This window comes from Galeopterus variegatus, unplaced genomic scaffold, assembly GCF_000696425.1.
Source record: "Galeopterus variegatus unplaced genomic scaffold, G_variegatus-3.0.2 Scaffold16849, whole genome shotgun sequence".
NCBI lineage: Eukaryota > Metazoa > Chordata > Mammalia > Dermoptera > Cynocephalidae > Galeopterus > Galeopterus variegatus.
Genome location: NW_007742960.1, coordinates 3987 through 20090, shown reverse-complemented (window position 1 = coordinate 20090; position 16104 = coordinate 3987). Strand labels below are relative to the sequence as shown.

The window sequence follows — 16104 nt, the reverse complement described above, 5'->3', positions numbered from 1 at the left end:
GGCCACTCTTTCTGCCTCGCCCCTTCCAGCCCCACTGTAACCTTCAGAGGCTGCCCTGCACACCACCGCATTGGTCAGTCCATGGCTGGGGTCTCCCGTGGGTGGGCTCCAGCCGGGAACCTGCCTTCTTGAGTCAGTCTACACAGTGGGCATTTTCTCTGACCCAGTCTGAACAGACCTAGAAAGCAAAGGTCTCTGGGCTGCACGCACCCTCACGTCTGCTCTGATTACAGGCGGCGGGCCCTGCAAACAGCAGTGCCGCGACACGGGGGACAAGGTGGTCTGCTCGTGCTTCGTGGGCTACCAACTGCTGGCCGACGGTGTCTCCTGCGAAGGTAACGTCTCCCTCCCGGTTGCCAGCAGGACCTGCGTGTCACTGGGTGCAGGAGCGTGTGCTTTGGGTCTGAGCAGGGCCTGCCTTGCACACCCTGGGGCCCATTTGGGGTGGAGAGCAGCCCAGGACTGGCTTTCTGGTGCTCCCTCAAGTTTGCAGCTCCACGGCTCCCAGATAGGACCCCCATCCAGAACATAAACACTGGGGCTGGGAAAGAGGACTGGATTTGGGTCCAAACAGGGTCCAGATCCAGGGTCTGCTGAGTGGCCTTGAGTTTGTCCCAGCCTTTCTCAGCCCCTTAATCTGGGAGATGAGGGAGATGCTGCGCCCCTTATGGGGTTCTTAAGGATCACATACTCCTGTGCAGGGATTGGCACTTACCCAGAAAGAGCAATGGATCTGAAACATAGCAGGGCGGGGAATCATTGCTTCTGATTTGGTGACATGTCCCCATGACCCCAGTCCAGCACATGCTCCAGATGGGCACACGGCAGGGCTCAGCTCAGTTTGAGTGGGTGACTTGACGAGTATAGGGAACCAGTCCCACCATGGCTTCTGGTACATTCCTTCTGAGAAAGCATGCGGATCAGTTCTTGTTGGTCACTCCTGTGTTGCCTTGGTTGCTCCTAGATATCAATGAATGTATCATGGGCAGCCACAATTGCCGGCTTGGAGAATCCTGCATCAATACAGTGGGCTCTTTCCGCTGCCAGCGAGATAGCAGCTGCGGGACTGGTTATGAGCTCACAGAGGACAATAGCTGCAAAGGTACAGCACATGCTCCGAGTCTAAAATCCTCCTGTCCTCACGTGTGGACATGGCGCGGTGGGAGGGCGGCATGAGGCTCCTGGGTCTGGGCTCTGGTGGTGGGCGCCCCCGTGTGGCTGCCTGGGCTACAGCCTCCTCATCTGCAGGAGGGAGGAGGTCACACCTGCGTGACCAATAACCAGGGGTGTCAAGGGTGAGTGGGATGAAAAATGAAAGTATTGGCAGTCATGTTCGGATGTTTAAAAAGTTGGCAGTAGCGCACCGGTACTGGCTAGTTCTGTGTACCTTCTTCTGGTGCCGAGTTGATGGCAAATATGGATTTCTGAAAAGGTGCAGTGCCCGATCATTTTAAAACAAGATCAGGGATGAATTTTAGGTGCTCATATGTGCTTTCTACAATAAAAAAAGAAAAAGAAAAAAAAATTCCACTATTTTTCACAACAGCTGCCTGCCATCTGATTTCAGGCTTCCTTGAAGTTCAAAGCATATCCCCTTCCGCTGCTAAAAACATGACATTTCTGGCTGCAGCTTTTCCCTGCCAAGCCATAAATGTTATTTGGCAGATAAGGATCTGATGAGGATCTTTTAGAACATAGTTTTCTGCAGAGTTTTAAGCCTTTCATAAGGACAAAAACACTTGCATAAAAATGTTGATCTTGAACTATGAGGGTGACTCAAAAGCAGGGCCCACCCTCCTGACCTCCGAGGGCCACTGTGTAAGTGCAGTCCCCTCCACCCTGCACGCTGGCGGGCCTTTGGACCCCGAGAGCCCAGTGGCCAAGCTGGCTAGTATACATATTTGAACGTTTGACAGCCATGAACTCCAAGGGGAGGACAGCCCATTACATCCTGTCACAGCAGTAACCATTGTGAATATTTGGAATATCGTGAAGACTTCAGAATGAATAAGTTTATGGAGACTGTGTTTATTGCCACTTGGATCATTGCCTTGTGATCTAAATTAAACACACACTTAGCCTGAAACAAATAATAATAATGTCTGCCAGGAAAATGCCTGGGTTATTTATTCTAAAACAGAAAGTTTGCCTCATAAGAGTCTTGGGGAAAAGAAAAATCAACATTTTTAAGTATCCAGCAACTTGAGCACTATTTGGCTTGTTAAAGCCCTTTTTGTACGTGGCCTCTCTATTGGAATGTTTGGGGTTATAGTTTGAGTAATAAGCATTAAAACAAACTTTCTTGTGATTGTAAAGTGTTGTAAGATGCTTCTGTCAGGACTCTTGCTAACAATTTCCTTTTTTTATGATGTACCAGATATTGACGAGTGTGAGAGTGGTATTCATAACTGCCTCCCCGATTTTATCTGTCAGAATACTCTGGGATCCTTCCGCTGCAGACCCAAGCTACAGTGCAAGAGTGGCTTTATACAAGATGCTCTAGGCAACTGTATTGGTAAGACGCCTGCCGCCAGGGCTAGTGGGGTGCTCCAGGCGGGCGAATGGTCCAGCCGCAGGCCACGCCTCTGGAATCCGAGGGGCCACATAGTGTACAGAGCAGGGATTGGTGAGCTTTATCTCATGAAGGGCCAAATAGCAAATATTTTAGGCATTGTGGGCTACGTGGTCTCTGTTGCAATTATTCAACTGTGCTGTTGTAGCTTGAAAGCCACAAACTATATATAAACAAATAGGCAAGGCTATGTTCCAATAAAACTTTATTTACAAAAACAGGTGGCAGGCTGGGTTTGGCCTGAGGGTCATAGTTTGCCAACCCTTGGCGTGGATGAAAGACCTTGGGTTTTGGAGTCAGAGACACCTGGTTTTAAACTGAGGGACCTAAGAAAATTTCCTTACTTCCTCTGAGCCTCAGTTTCCTCCCCTGTAAAATGGGAGCGATCATAGTATCTGGTTTATAGGCTCGAGGCAAGGATTAAGGGAGTGCTTGCGAAATGCCTGGAACGTGGGAAGCACTCAATGAATGGTAGTTTCCTGCCACAGCTGTTTAGTCTGTTACAAAATTGTTTAAAAAAAATACTCTGTAAGTAGTTGAGTTCATAGAGACAAAGTAGGATGGTTACCAGGGGCTCGGGGGAGGGCAGGGGGCAGTTAGCGTTTCATGGGTATGGAGTTTCAGTTTGGGAGGATGAAAAGTTTCTGGAGACGGACAGTGGTGGTGGTTGCCCAGCAGCGTGGATGTACTTAATGTTGAGCTGTACTCTTAAACCAGTTAAGAGAGCAAATTTTATGTTACATATATGTCACCACAATTTTTTAAGAAAACCAAACTCTTTGTTGATATCAGAAGACCAATGTGAAAGGAGAGAAAATCCCATGTGAACCAAGTGTAAAAACAGATCTGGTCTGACTGCTCACAATGGAGGAGCAGCGTGGTGCAGGGTCAGGGAGCGGTGCCTGCTCTGGAAAGACAGGAGGTGGCCCTTGCCTTCCCCCGGAGTCGTCCAGGTTGACCACCTGGCTTGGCCACCGTTTGTGTTCAGCACCTCAGTCCAGATCTGCCGGCCTTCCCTCACCCTCTGCTCGGCAGAAACTTCCAGATGCTGCCTTTGAGGTTGGAGAGACTTTTCTCCTGATCTGAACTGCAGCTGACACGAGGTGCCTCCCACCCTACCCGAGGCGTCCACATCCCCCTCCTCTTGACAGGCTGGCACTACATGAGCAAAGGACAGTGAATTTGTCTTATTTCTATCTCAACTTTTTCTTAGATAGATCTGTATTGATCATTTCCTAGAAATGGTAGGTTTGATTGAAAGCTCCCCCCCCCATTTTTTACTACCCCAGGTTATTTAAAGACAAGTAGAACAGTGACCCTTTAGGACTGGGCCCCATCTGAACCCCACCCCAGCCTTCTCCCCTTACAACTCCCCTTTCATCCTGTGGGGCTCGGCTTGCGAGTTGGCCCCTTGCCAGTCCCCTGCCAGCGGGCCAGTTGTCCCTCAGCACAGGGCAGTGAGTGGGGAGGCGGCTGGCTCCCCAGGGGCAGGAGGAAGGGGGGTCCTGCTCAGACTTGCAACCTGTTTAGAGGGCTCTGCGGAGGAGGCTAGTGTCTGTTGAGGATGGAAGCCCTGAGTCATGGCAAAAGCAGCCCAGTTCCCACAAAGGAACATTTGCAAGTCTCAGCATAGCCCCGATGTTCCCCCTCTACAGGGTGCAGCACTGAGCAGGGGCTGAGGCACAGGAGCAGTGGAGAGAGGGACTGTGCCTCACTGTTCTCCCCTAGATTGCGGGGAGAGCCCGGGAGAGTGGGCCAAACCCTGCAGAAGCCCAGGACGCTAGCTGAAGCCCAGCCTGGTGGCACGTGGGTTTTCCCGTGACATCTCTGGGTCCTCAGTGACAGCCTCAGAAACCAAACGTCCAGCTCTGCGCGGCCTCCCTGGTCAGCATCCTCGGGGGGCGGGGGGACTTTTGTGTGCTCCCAGTCCCTGCAACCACAGCCAGGATTCCATTTCTTTTTTTAATTATCTCTTTTTATTTCAAAAGTGATATACATCTTTCTTTACAACGAAGCCAACAAAACCTAAGTGTCAAGAGCAGACACTTCTCCCCTGCCATGTCCCGCCTCCAGCTGGGCAGAGTCTGTGCATCCTTCTGGGCTCTGTGCCCTCAAGACCTTTTATTTTTTATGAAAGTGGGAATGGAATGTTTGGCAACTTGCTGGTTTTCCCACTTGACAGGGTATTTAGAAATCATTTTAGGTCAGCACCTTTAGGTCATCTTTATAAAACAAGGAGTGCACCTGCAGAAATAATTCTTTCTAAGGAGACCTTGTGTCACCATGGGAGATGGTTGCAGGCCGTCTCTCCGGTCCTGATCCTCTGATCCAGGGTCTTCTGCTCTCGCGCCTCTGTTGAGGGTACCCTCACTCCTGCTGAAACAGCGTGATCTGTGGTGGGAAGCGTGGACCCCGTGTGCAGCCAGAACCCATCTTCCCAGGGCCCCAAGAGTCCTTCCAACCCTCCCCTGGCCGTGCCATGCCCACAGGACGGGTCAGGGCCTTAGCAGAGGCCTCTTTCCCTGTTATAAAATGTAGACTTTTCCAGGACTTTAAGGTGTGGACACTAAGGGCCTTGAGACTATGGCATCTTTGTTGAGTTTTCTTATTTCTTTTTCTTCGAGTGCCCTCCCTCTGCCCCACTGTCTTCCCTTCTGCTCCAGTGGGGAGGATGGATGGGCCAGAGCAGGGCTTCCCTCCCACACGCTGGTCCCCGGGTGCTGGGACGTTCACAGGTCCTGATGCAGTAAAGGGTTCCACTGAGTCTAGGAAGCATCGTCTGAAACAGTGAACAGGGACCCTGACAGCGGGGTCTGCCAGGCTCTTCCAATGCGAACCCCTGAGAGGGGGAGATGGCAGAATGTGTTCCCAAACTCACTGGAGCTTTTGTATTGATTTGTTATTTTTTATTCACTCTCCCAATTCCCTCATTCATTCATTCCACGACCGCCTGGTCCTTAACCTGGTGGAGGGTACTCCCCTCTCTGCAAGCACATGTTGTCTCAAGGGACACCATCGTTCCATGGGACAGAGTTTGGGAAATGGGGCTCTGACAGAGGTGCAGGGCTTATGGAGACAGCAGCGATCACTTTGCTAAACTCTGCATTTGTTCTTGATGTGGGCAGGGGCCGCCAGCTCTTTCTGTAAAGTGCTGGATAGCAGATATCAACTTCTCAGGCCGCCCGGTCTCTGTTGCAACCACTCAACTCTGCTGTTGAAGCGTGAAAGCAGCCATCGGCCACACGCTACAGCGTGGGCCTGCCTGTGTGCCAGTAAAACTTGACTTGCAGAAGCAGGCAGCAGGCTGGATTTAGACCAAAGGCCGTAGTTTGCTGACCCCTGATTTAAGGGACCTTGTGCTGGCTGAGAGGCGGGAGACCCTGGTTCTAGACATGGGACCTGGTCAGCCCCTGACCCCAGCTGTGAGCTTGGGAGCCACTTAATCTCTGGGCACTGTGGTTTCCTGCTTATAAAGTGCAGAGCGTAGCACCGGCAGGGCTTGCAGGCTCGCCGTGGTGGGCGGTGGTTGAGGGCAGCGACAATGGACGTGAAAGCTTTTGTCAACTGTAAAGTGGTGCTAAGGCCCACTCCAGGGCGGGGAGAGAGTCGGGCTGGTGTATCTGGCTGTCTAGGACGGTGGGGCTTGGCTGGCAGGAAGTACCGAGATGCCTCTTTCTGACCTGAGCTCAGGACCCCTCCGCAATGCTCCCTTCTCTTTGTCCCCCCACCCCAGAGGCTTTGTAAGTGTCTTAAGACGGTGATATTTCTTTTTCTTTTGTAACATACACAACCAAATCAAAAGCGATTTTAAACTTAGATTCTTTTAAAAGACTACCTCTAGTAGGAAGTCCAATCTGTGCATTTTCACGCCAAGTTTGAGCCGAAGGAGGAAACCCATGTGTAACCTGGTTCTGCTTGGTCATTTACTGGTTCACACTCCCTCACTGTGTGTTCACCAAAGGTGAACGCCCTGTGGTCCCCACATAGGAGGCCTGTCCAGTGGAGGAAGGGGAATGCTGGGCTGTGACCTCAGGAAGCCACAGCCCTTCCAGGCTGGCCCTGAGTCAGCCCAGACCATGCAGAGTCCAGATGGGGGTATGGCAGGAAGGTGTCTCTGAGGAGGTGGTGCTCACAGAGGCATGGCTACGTCAGGCAGGCGAGGGATGGGCGTCCCTGGAGGTGGGACCCGGCATGGCCGCTGCAGGAGCTGTAGGTGTGTTGTTAGGGTGTGAGCACTGAGGGCTGCAGAAGAGGGCTGGCCAAGTTGGGCTCGGGGGACAGGCGTGGCCTGGCCAGTCACCAGAGGAGCCTAGGGCCTTGCTAGGGGCCAGAGAGCTGGTGCAGAGGGGACGGTCCCCTCTGTCTCCTAGCACCAACCCCAGAGAAGGTGCTCCGTCTACCTGTGTGGTGGACAAAACACAGCAAAACCAGGCAGGCAGGTTTGGATTTGGTGCAGTGAAAGGTGGAGGAGTTGGTTTACGGGTAAAAAGAGGGACCAGGGAGGTGGATTTTGAGGCGACGTGTGCTGGCAAATTTGGAAGCCATTTGTGAGGCTGCTGTTTGGTCCAGGGTAAAGGATCGCAGTGTCTCTGCTTGTGGTTTTGCAGAGTGGGGAAGGGGCTCCTTTGGGGATCTGGTTGTCAGGATCTTGGACACCCCGCACGTCTAACCACGTTGTCTCCATCTTCCCCCTCTGTAGATATCAATGAGTGCTTAAGTATCAGTGCCCCGTGCCCTGTCGGGCAGACATGCATCAATACAGAGGGCTCTTACGCTTGCCAGAAGAATGTGCCCAACTGTGGCCGTGGCTACCATCTCAATGAGGAGGGAACTCGCTGTGTGGGTTGGTATTTAAAAAAAAAAATCTGAAATTTTCCTCCTCTGGAAGGGGAGACTTGGTCCCCAAAGCAATGCCACTCCCACTGCCAGTCCCCAGGCACAGGCCTTTGTCATCTCGCCTGGACTATTGCAGTAGAACACCAGCCCGTCCACCGCCTCCAGCCTGGTCTCCTTCAGTCTGTCCAGTTTGTCCAGCTCCCAAATCTCTCTCACTCCTCCCTCCCCAGAGCCCTTCAGCGGCTCCTCATTGGTGACAAAGGACAGATGCCCCTGCTTACATTTCAGTCCTCCTGAGCTGGCCCCAACTTCACAAACCTTACACTTGCTGAGATGGGTCTTGCCACTCCCCACACCAGTGCTGCCCTGTCCCCTCTGTGTGGCTTTTTGCTCTTACATGATTCCCTCTGACCCCCTGCACCTGGCCTGCCCAGGTCGTGGCCAGGGAAGGAGTCTTCCTCCCCATGACTCCCAGTACACTTTCTCAGTGTCTCCCCTGGGTCACTGGGTGCTTTCTGCCTTAACGAGGGCCATTGCTGGCTGGCCAGAGCAGGTCTCCTGTGGGTAGGGGCTGCACCTGGGTCACTGTCCCCCAGCCTGGGGCCGGCATGTCACAGATATCCGTGGTGTCTGTGAAGGGTGAGGTGACGCTGCTTTGTCACGCACATCTTGCTATGCTCCATTCTTGCTGATTATCTTAAGGGAAAAAGCCACACTAAAGGTTTTCATTGTGTCTTTGTTTCTCCTTTGCAAGATGTGGATGAGTGTTCGCCCCCCTCGGAGCCCTGTGGGACGGGACATCGCTGTGTGAACTCCCCAGGCAGCTTCCGCTGCGAATGCAAGCCTGGTTACTATTTCGATGGCATCAGCAGGACATGCGTGGGTACGTGGGCATCCCTGCAGGCCTCGGGGGACCCAATCAGGTGGCACCAGAGAGGACACTGTCTGTGGCACCTGGAGTGACCATGGTCCTCATCTAAGAAAATCCCAAGTGCAGGCAGACCCAGAGAGAAGCCCCCGGGTCAGGAGACCCCCGTTCTAGCTCCAGTTCTGCCACTGCCACGCCATGTGGCCACTGGCAAGCCCCTCCCAGATGTGAGCCTGTTCCCCACCTGTAGAACAGGTGCTCTGCTTGATGTGAAACCTCCAAGTGTGTATGAGACTCAAGCCCAAGTCTGCAGTGTTAGTGATTTCCCGCAGTGTTAGTGAGGCACCGCTGACATGCAGGGCCACAGTGCCAGAAATGTGCAGTTAGTCCAGGTCAGCAAGAGTCAGAGACGGCCAGGAGTGGAGTCAGGCCCTGCCCGGCCAGCGCCTGCCATCACCAAACCAGCTGCTCAGGGGAGGCTGGCAGCTGTCCCCGGCCTCCTGGCCAGATTCCTGGTGGACCCTCCTTGTGGGCACTGGGCAGAGGACTACCGGGAGGGCACGTGTTCGGAAGGAGCGTGAGGCTTGGCCAGTGGGTGGGCACAGCAGGGGTGGTCCCAGCTCCCACTGATCTGCCATGCCTTAGGGACAAGTCGCTTTGCCTCTCTCGTCTGAGAAACGAGGCGGAAGGAGGTGAGGGACGAAGGCTGTGAGCTGCCGCCATGGGCAGGAGGGCAGTGCTGCGGGTGGACCCTGCCTGACTGGACTCCCTCTGTTGCAGACATCAATGAGTGCCAGCGCTACCCTGGGCGCCTGTGTGGCCACAAGTGCGAGAATACGCCGGGCTCCTACCACTGCAGCTGCTCCGTGGGCTTCCGGCTCTCCGTGGACAGCCGCTCGTGTGAAGGTGGGGGCCAGGTGGTCGGCGACCTCATCCACCCCCTCCCCACACTGCCTTCCTCCAAGGACGGCCACTGCTCCTACAGACCCCAGTGGGGCTGATGTGCGTTTGTGTTAAAGCACACGCTAATTAGCATGTTATTGGGGGAAATGCTGGTAAAAGTTGCTTGGCAGAGAGGACCGCCTGCCTGCCCCAACTTCTCCTGATGACATGACCAGGCCAGTGGGATGTGGCTATGAGCACAGGATCTGGGGGCGTAAGACCCACCAATTATGTGACCTTGGGGACAACTGACCTTGATCAGTGTCCTCATGGGGGAAAGGGATTGATATGTCAAAGCAAAACAAGCTGGACATTTGTGTAAAGGCAGTATGGCAGATTTTATTCAGACCACTGTGGTAGGGAGAGAGGCTGCAGGCTAAGTTGATCTCTAGTCCTCCAGAGCAAAAGGCGGGAGGCTTTTTAAATGCTGGAACGTGCTAGAGGAAAGTGGCCAAGGACATTAAGGCAAGGTCACTGTGACTTGGCCACCTGTGTCTGCCAACTGGCCCTCATCAAAGGCAGGCACCTACCCTCCCGCAGAGCCTGGGAGATGGGGCCCTGGCATCCCTGATGATGGGATGGCTCCCAGGTCCTTGAGAAAGACACTCCTGGGCTGCAGAATGTGCATCTCAAAGAGACGGAGAAATGATTTACATTTGCAAATTTTTCTAAAGTAAATGCTGCTAAGAAAAAAGGAGGTCAGGGCCTGCGGTCAGGTTTTGGCTGGAACACAGAGTACATTCTTTTGGGAGCGCTGAGGTTTCTCGGGCAGGTGTTTGAAGGGGGCCGGGACCCTCATCCTAAAGACATGGGTTTGGGCCAGTCGAAGCCATGCTAAAGTTTGCCAAGTCTCTTGGTGTGTGGGCATTGGACAGTCTTTGTGCTGAGAGTCTTGCAGCTGTCAGATAATGCCAGCCTCCCGGGCTGCTGGCAGTGAGCTGGGATCACTGGAACAGCACGTTCAGCCCAGGGCTTGGCACGCAATAGGTGCTCAGCAGATGTCACGTTCTATCTGGGGATCAGGTTCCGTGGTCAGCAAAGTTGAGAAGCCCTTGGCATCCGTCACATTGTCCGCCGTGCCCTGCTATGTGTAGTGCAGTGGCCCAGGGGGCAACTTCTGGAGCCAGACTCAAAATGTGGCAGGTCTTAAAGTTCTGGATTAGGAAAGAGCCCTTACTGATGAGATGGCCACAGGAGTTGGATACTCCAGGGTGTGCTCCAGTGTAATAATTCTCAAACTAGGGGACGGAAGGTGTGGCGGGGTCCTGGGTGCTAGGCTTCCCAGGTATTCTGCGACTTGCCCCCGAGAACCAGACCCAACAAGCGTGTATGGGCAAGGAACTAGATTCACGAGTTGGGAGTCACTTAGACCTGGGTTCAGATCCCAGTTCTGCCATTTTCATGGCCTTGAAAAAGTGACTCCACGTTTCTGGGCCTCAATGTCCTCGTCTGTAAAACAGGGATAGTAGGACCAACCTCTTGCAGGCAGGGTCACGAAAATGGAATGAGACGAAGTGTGGGAAGAGTTTGTCACAGGACCGGGTACGAGATGAAGAGCTGGCATTGTGCAAACTGCTGTTGTTGTTGTTGTTGTTAGTATTTCTGGCTTGTGCTTCCCCTGGTCACTACTAAGTGACTGAAAAGTAGGTATTCATGTCTACACTAGTGGCCACTGTTGTGGACACAGAACCAGTGCCTGACCAGCCTGGCCATGTGACTCCACTGAACGTTGATGAAGCACCAGCCCCGAGTGTGTAGCAAGAACTCGGCTCCTGCGTCAGGGAGAGTCTCTAGGGTGTGATGAGAAATGACACTGGGCAGAGGTGAGCAGGTGAGCAGGTGGAGGCCAGGCCAGGAGTGTAGGGGCCGCAGAGGTGAAACACGGGGCGAGAGGTTAATGGACATTCCCTTCTGTCCTGCTAGGAAGTAGCAGTAAATAAATGTGAGAAGGGGCATCTAGGCCAGCGGGTGGCAAGTTTTTTCTCTAAAAGCCACATGGTAAATATTTCAGGCTTTGCCAGCCACAGTCTCTATTGCAACTTCTCCACTCTGCCGTGGTAGTACAAAAGCAGCCATAGACCATGGTAAAAGAGTGAGCATGGCTGTGTTCCAATAAAACTTTATTTGCAAAAACAAGTGGTGGGCCAGATTTGGCCTGTGGGCCATGGTTTGCTGTCTTTTTTCTCCTCTAGATGAGTGATAGCCCAGAGTTGCTGAGTGGCGCAGTGGGTTCAGAGCACTGGAGTATTAGGAGTATTGGCATATGGGCCGGGTCACCAAGGGCCTTCCTTGTACCATCATCTTTGTAGGATGTCATCTAGGAGGTGAAGGAGGGAGGACAGAATTGGATTTCCATTTGAGAACTAGAATGGACTCTGGCCCCCTGGTGGGGGCTGCATTAGAGGGAGCTGAGACTGGAGGCTGTTGCTGTCATCCTGGCAGGAGATACAGGCAGTGGCGGGGATGAAGAGATTCCAGATTTGTCAGCTGTGAGGGGCTGGAGTGGGGGCCCTCTCTCTCAGGGTGACCCAGGCAGGTCCCTAGCTCCACACCCCAGGACCTCCGCCTCTCCAAGTGTGTTACTTGAGGGAGGTGGAAAGGAGATGTCTGTTTGCTGGCTCCCAGTGCCATCAGGATGAGGGCTGCTGTGGAGGCAGGGACATGTGATGTGGCTCTGACGGTGACTTCAGGGACCCTCTCTCTTTCAGATGTAAATGAGTGCAGCAGCAGCCCCTGCAGCCAGGAGTGCGCCAACGTCTATGGCTCCTACCAGTGCTACTGCCGGCGTGGCTACCAGCTCAGTGACGTGGACGGGGTCACCTGCGAAGGTGAGCGCGCCCCCTCCCACTAGCTGAGCGGAGAGCACCCCCACCTCACCACGACGGGGCGACACGGCAGCTGCGGGCCCTGTATTTCAGAGGAAAGGGCCTGCTGGAATTTCTTCACCTGGAGAACCTTTGATTTCTGCCTTTGAGGCTGGCGGGTGGTGTGTGGATTTCCATCCAACTGAGGTTTATTTGGGTACACTTCACCTGTCACGGAGAGCGAGGCCAGAAGGGGCTCAAAACACTTCCCGAACTGTTCTTTAATAAACATGCCATGGTGGCGATGGCCAAGTGTACTGGGACCCTGAGCTGCACGTCTCAGGGCATGGTGGCAGCAGGTGGCTGAGAGGTGAGGAGGGGCTTAGGGACCACCCACGTCCCTGACGCCCAGCTCCGCCTCTGGCCTTTTGAAAGCTCCTCAGCAGGCCTGGGCCACCGTGTCCTCCTCTGTAACAGGGGGGTCAGCCCCAGCCTCACCAGGTTGTTGGAGGATTAAACCAGATCTCTCGAAAGCACTTCACCCAGTGCCTGGCTCCCCGCAGGTGCTCAAAGGCAGCCGTTGCTGTGATCGTCACTATTTCCATGTGAGGTGTATTTTTATAGCGCGTTGTTCTCCATTCACACCCGGGCCCCACCACATGCATACTTCACTCCATAAACTTGCCGTGTGACCCTAGGCTAGTCCCATTCCTCTCCGGGCCTGTTTCCTTTTCTGACCTGATGGTCTCCGAAGCCTCCTGTGTCCAGCCCTCCCTGTCCTGCTGCCCTCCCAGGCCCCCCCAGGGGACGGAGCCTGGCCAGCAGCTGCGGCCGTGGGCCAGGACCCAGGGTGCTCAGGTGGGCTTTGCCATTGCAGACATTGACGAGTGTGCCCTGCCCACCGGGGGCCACATCTGTTCCTACCGCTGCATCAACATCCCTGGAAGCTTCCAGTGCACCTGCCCCTCATCCGGCTACAGGCTGGCCCCCAACGGCCGCAACTGCCAAGGTGAGCAGGGCAGAAACCACCGGGGTCGCTCAGGCCAGGCTTGGGGCTCTGCAGTGTTGGGGGCTGAGGCCAGGCTGGGGGATTGTGTTCTTCGACTCAGGGGCCACACCATAGACGAGGTGCGTTTGGGAGGGGAGGCCTCCACATCCACAGCACGCAGGCCCCAGCACACCTGTCCTTAGGGCTGACTGAGCCCCAGGTAAGCTCCGTCGGGCAGGAACACTGAGCCCTCCCTGTGCCCTCAGTAGCCCCGAGAAGACTGGAACAGGGCTGACGGCCTTTGGGAAGATGCCTGCCGGGGAGGAAAGGGGAAACCAGGCCCCAGAAGACCCCATGCTCAGCACAATGCCTGCCTGTTCAGTCTTTCATTCGGTCATTGGACGAGCCCTTGCTGTGGGCCAGGCCCTGGGTCACAACAGTGAGCAGGTGGCAGGGCCTCTGTCCCGAGGTGCTGCTCATGGTCCAGGCAAGGGGATAGCCCTAAGGTCCTCGTAGTTGTGGACACTCACACTGTGAGGGTCCAGCTGGGGCCCGTTGGCTTCAGGGTGGGCTAAATGATATGGGGTCCACAGCATCTGCTCTGTGTCCATCCCCTGTTTCCGAGAACACTCTGGGGTCACCATGCATCCTGTGACCGTCCACTCGATACCTGAGAGGGTGCTAAATAGATATTTGTTAACCAGTGGTTCTGGGGTGTACACACTGGCCTCTCATCCAGGAATGGCCCCAGTGGCTGCATCTCAGAGGGGTCTGCCCAGCCCCTTCCTGGTGAGCCCCTCACGGGCTGTGGGTCCAGCGGCTCTGGAGGCCCCAGGTTCTGCAGATGTAGTTTCTGGTCAGGAAGGAGGTGACTGACCCCAGGCAGGCAGGAGCTGCAGCATTTCCTGGGAGGGACCCGCACAGCCCGTCCGGAGCTCTGGATGGAAGCTGCTTTGTTTTCGCATTTCTGACGGAGCAAATGACTTGCCTTCTCCTGGCCAGGCTTCCTCACCGCAGCCTGGGGTCCTGCCCAGATACAGCAAAACACATTCCTGAGCCGTGGCCTTTGAGATGGGGAGTGTTTTTTTTGCCACCGAGGATCAGGCACTCGGCACCTCTTAATGGGTGCCTCCCAGGCCTGGTGACATCTGCTGCTCCAGAGTGTCTGTGGGAAGGGGGTGGCTTACCTCTCCAGGGGCTTCTCATTATGGTGTCTTGGGCCCCACTCTGGAATCCCAGGCCTGGTTCTGGTCCAGCCCAAACAGGCACTGACCCCAGGACATGGGGCAATATGTATAACTCTTTAATCCTGGTTTCCTCACTGTAATATGGAGCTGGTAGCTTCTGCTCCTTCCCTCCTAGGATGTTACAAGTCACGTGTGAGGTAAGGGTGACATGCCTCGGGAGCCATGGAGAGGTCCTGGGTGGTTAGTGCATGGACTCCACTGCCATCCTGCCTGGGTTCAAAGCTCAGCTCTGCCACTTCCAAAATGTGTGGCCTTGGCAGGTCCCTTAAGCTCTGTGAGCGCCCCTCTAAAACGAGGATCATGACAGTGCTTGCTTCATTGAATCGTTAGGACGATTAAGTGAGTTGTCCCTGCTGAGTGCTCCCAGGGCCCATCAGGTAGTGTTTGCTTTTATCATGGTTACGCTCATTCCAGGGATTGTAATCATAAGTTAATACCTTATAAATGCTAATATCTTACAAATAAAAGCTGGCACAGGGCGCTGCTCCAGAAACCAGCCAGTGGAGGGCAAGGATGGCCCGATCCCTGCCCCCGACCCGATTGGTGGGAGGACTGGTGCCTCTGTCTGTGGATGGAGATGACTCCGGTGGCCTTGGCCTTCACTGTGCTGCCTTTGGGTCTCTCACAGACATTGACGAGTGTGTGACTGGCATCCACAACTGCTCCATCAATGAGACCTGCTTCAACATCCAGGGTGGCTTTCGCTGCCTGGCCTTCGAGTGCCCTGAGAACTACCGCCGCTCCGCAGACACGTAAGTCCCTCTGGCCCTGCCATCGTTTATCTGGGTCGGCCTTCGTGGTGGTCCATTGCTGGGCCTGGGTGGGAGGTTAGCGAGCTGTGACCAGTGATTTCTGGTTCTCAGGCCCCTAAACTCCAGAGAGACTGGTCTCAGAAAGCCAAGGGAGTGACTTCAGATGAGTTTGGGGTCTATAGTCTTGCTTGCAGGCCAGGCCTGTGCATAGAGCCAAGCAGAAACCTCAGCCCTCTTGTTTCCTGGTGTGTCACCTTGAGCAAGCCCTCTGGGTCTCAGTATCCTTGTCTGTGACATGCAGATGCTCCAACTCAGATGAGCAGGTAGCAGTGTCTCTGTGTCAGCCAAAAGCCAGGGAGCCGATGTGACTTGTTGGGGCATTGTTGTTGGGTGAGCCACTTAAAAGCTGGAATCCAGCTAGCCAGGTGGCTCTGTGGGAGAGCACCGAAGGTTCCACGTCCTAAACTTGAGGTGTGTGTCCATGTGTCATCGTAAGCTCACTCACGCCCAGGCCACCAGGGTGTCTGTTGGGGTATCTGGGAAGCACCTTCCTCATGGAGTTGTGAGGACCCCAGGGCCATAACTGTCACCTCACAGCCGCTTCGCCCTTAGTTTTGTTCAGTGAGTCTCTTGTGGCACTGCTGTCAGTTGTCTCAGGAACCGGTCCCGGGAGTGAGGACTCGTGATGCCTCCCCCAGCCTGGAGATGCTCACGGCGAGTGCACAGCTGGCTGCCTGCTCCCAGGCCTGGCCTCTTGACCATGAGGCTGTCTTAGTCTTTTGGCCAGCCACCCCTCCTGCCTGAGGGTCAGTGTCCTCCTTTGACGGTGCACCGGGCTCCAGTGTCTGTGGCTCGGCTCACCAGCCTGGCCCAGCCTGCAGTGTGCTGAGCAGCTCTGGGGTCCCCGGCAGCCCTCATGTTCTCGCCGGCGCTGGGGCTACCGCTGCCCTGAGCTGCTGTGTCTCCCAGCATGTGTTCCTGTCTGCTTGGAAACCTGCCACCTCTTTTCCTTCCTGTGCTCGGGCTAGGGAAAAGACACTTCAGGATGGGTTTTGCAAGTCCATAGTGTCCCAAAGACCTGGTGGGTTATGCGGC

At 54.7% G+C, this 16104-nt stretch overlaps 1 protein-coding gene across 1 annotated transcript; it reads left to right on the top strand.

Annotated features, from left to right (window-relative positions):
* Positions 1-233: 233 nt before the first annotated feature.
* Positions 234-15036, top strand: LOC103582580 (fibulin-1; the record flags this gene model as incomplete). The annotated part of the gene is made up of 9 exons (XM_008564134.1): positions 234-335; positions 965-1102; positions 2378-2515; positions 7272-7415; positions 8163-8291; positions 9057-9182; positions 11927-12046; positions 12900-13031; positions 14886-15036. Coding segments are annotated over 9 exons (1157 nt in total), but the record flags the coding sequence as incomplete, so codon positions are not given.
* Positions 15037-16104: the final 1068 nt, after the last annotated feature.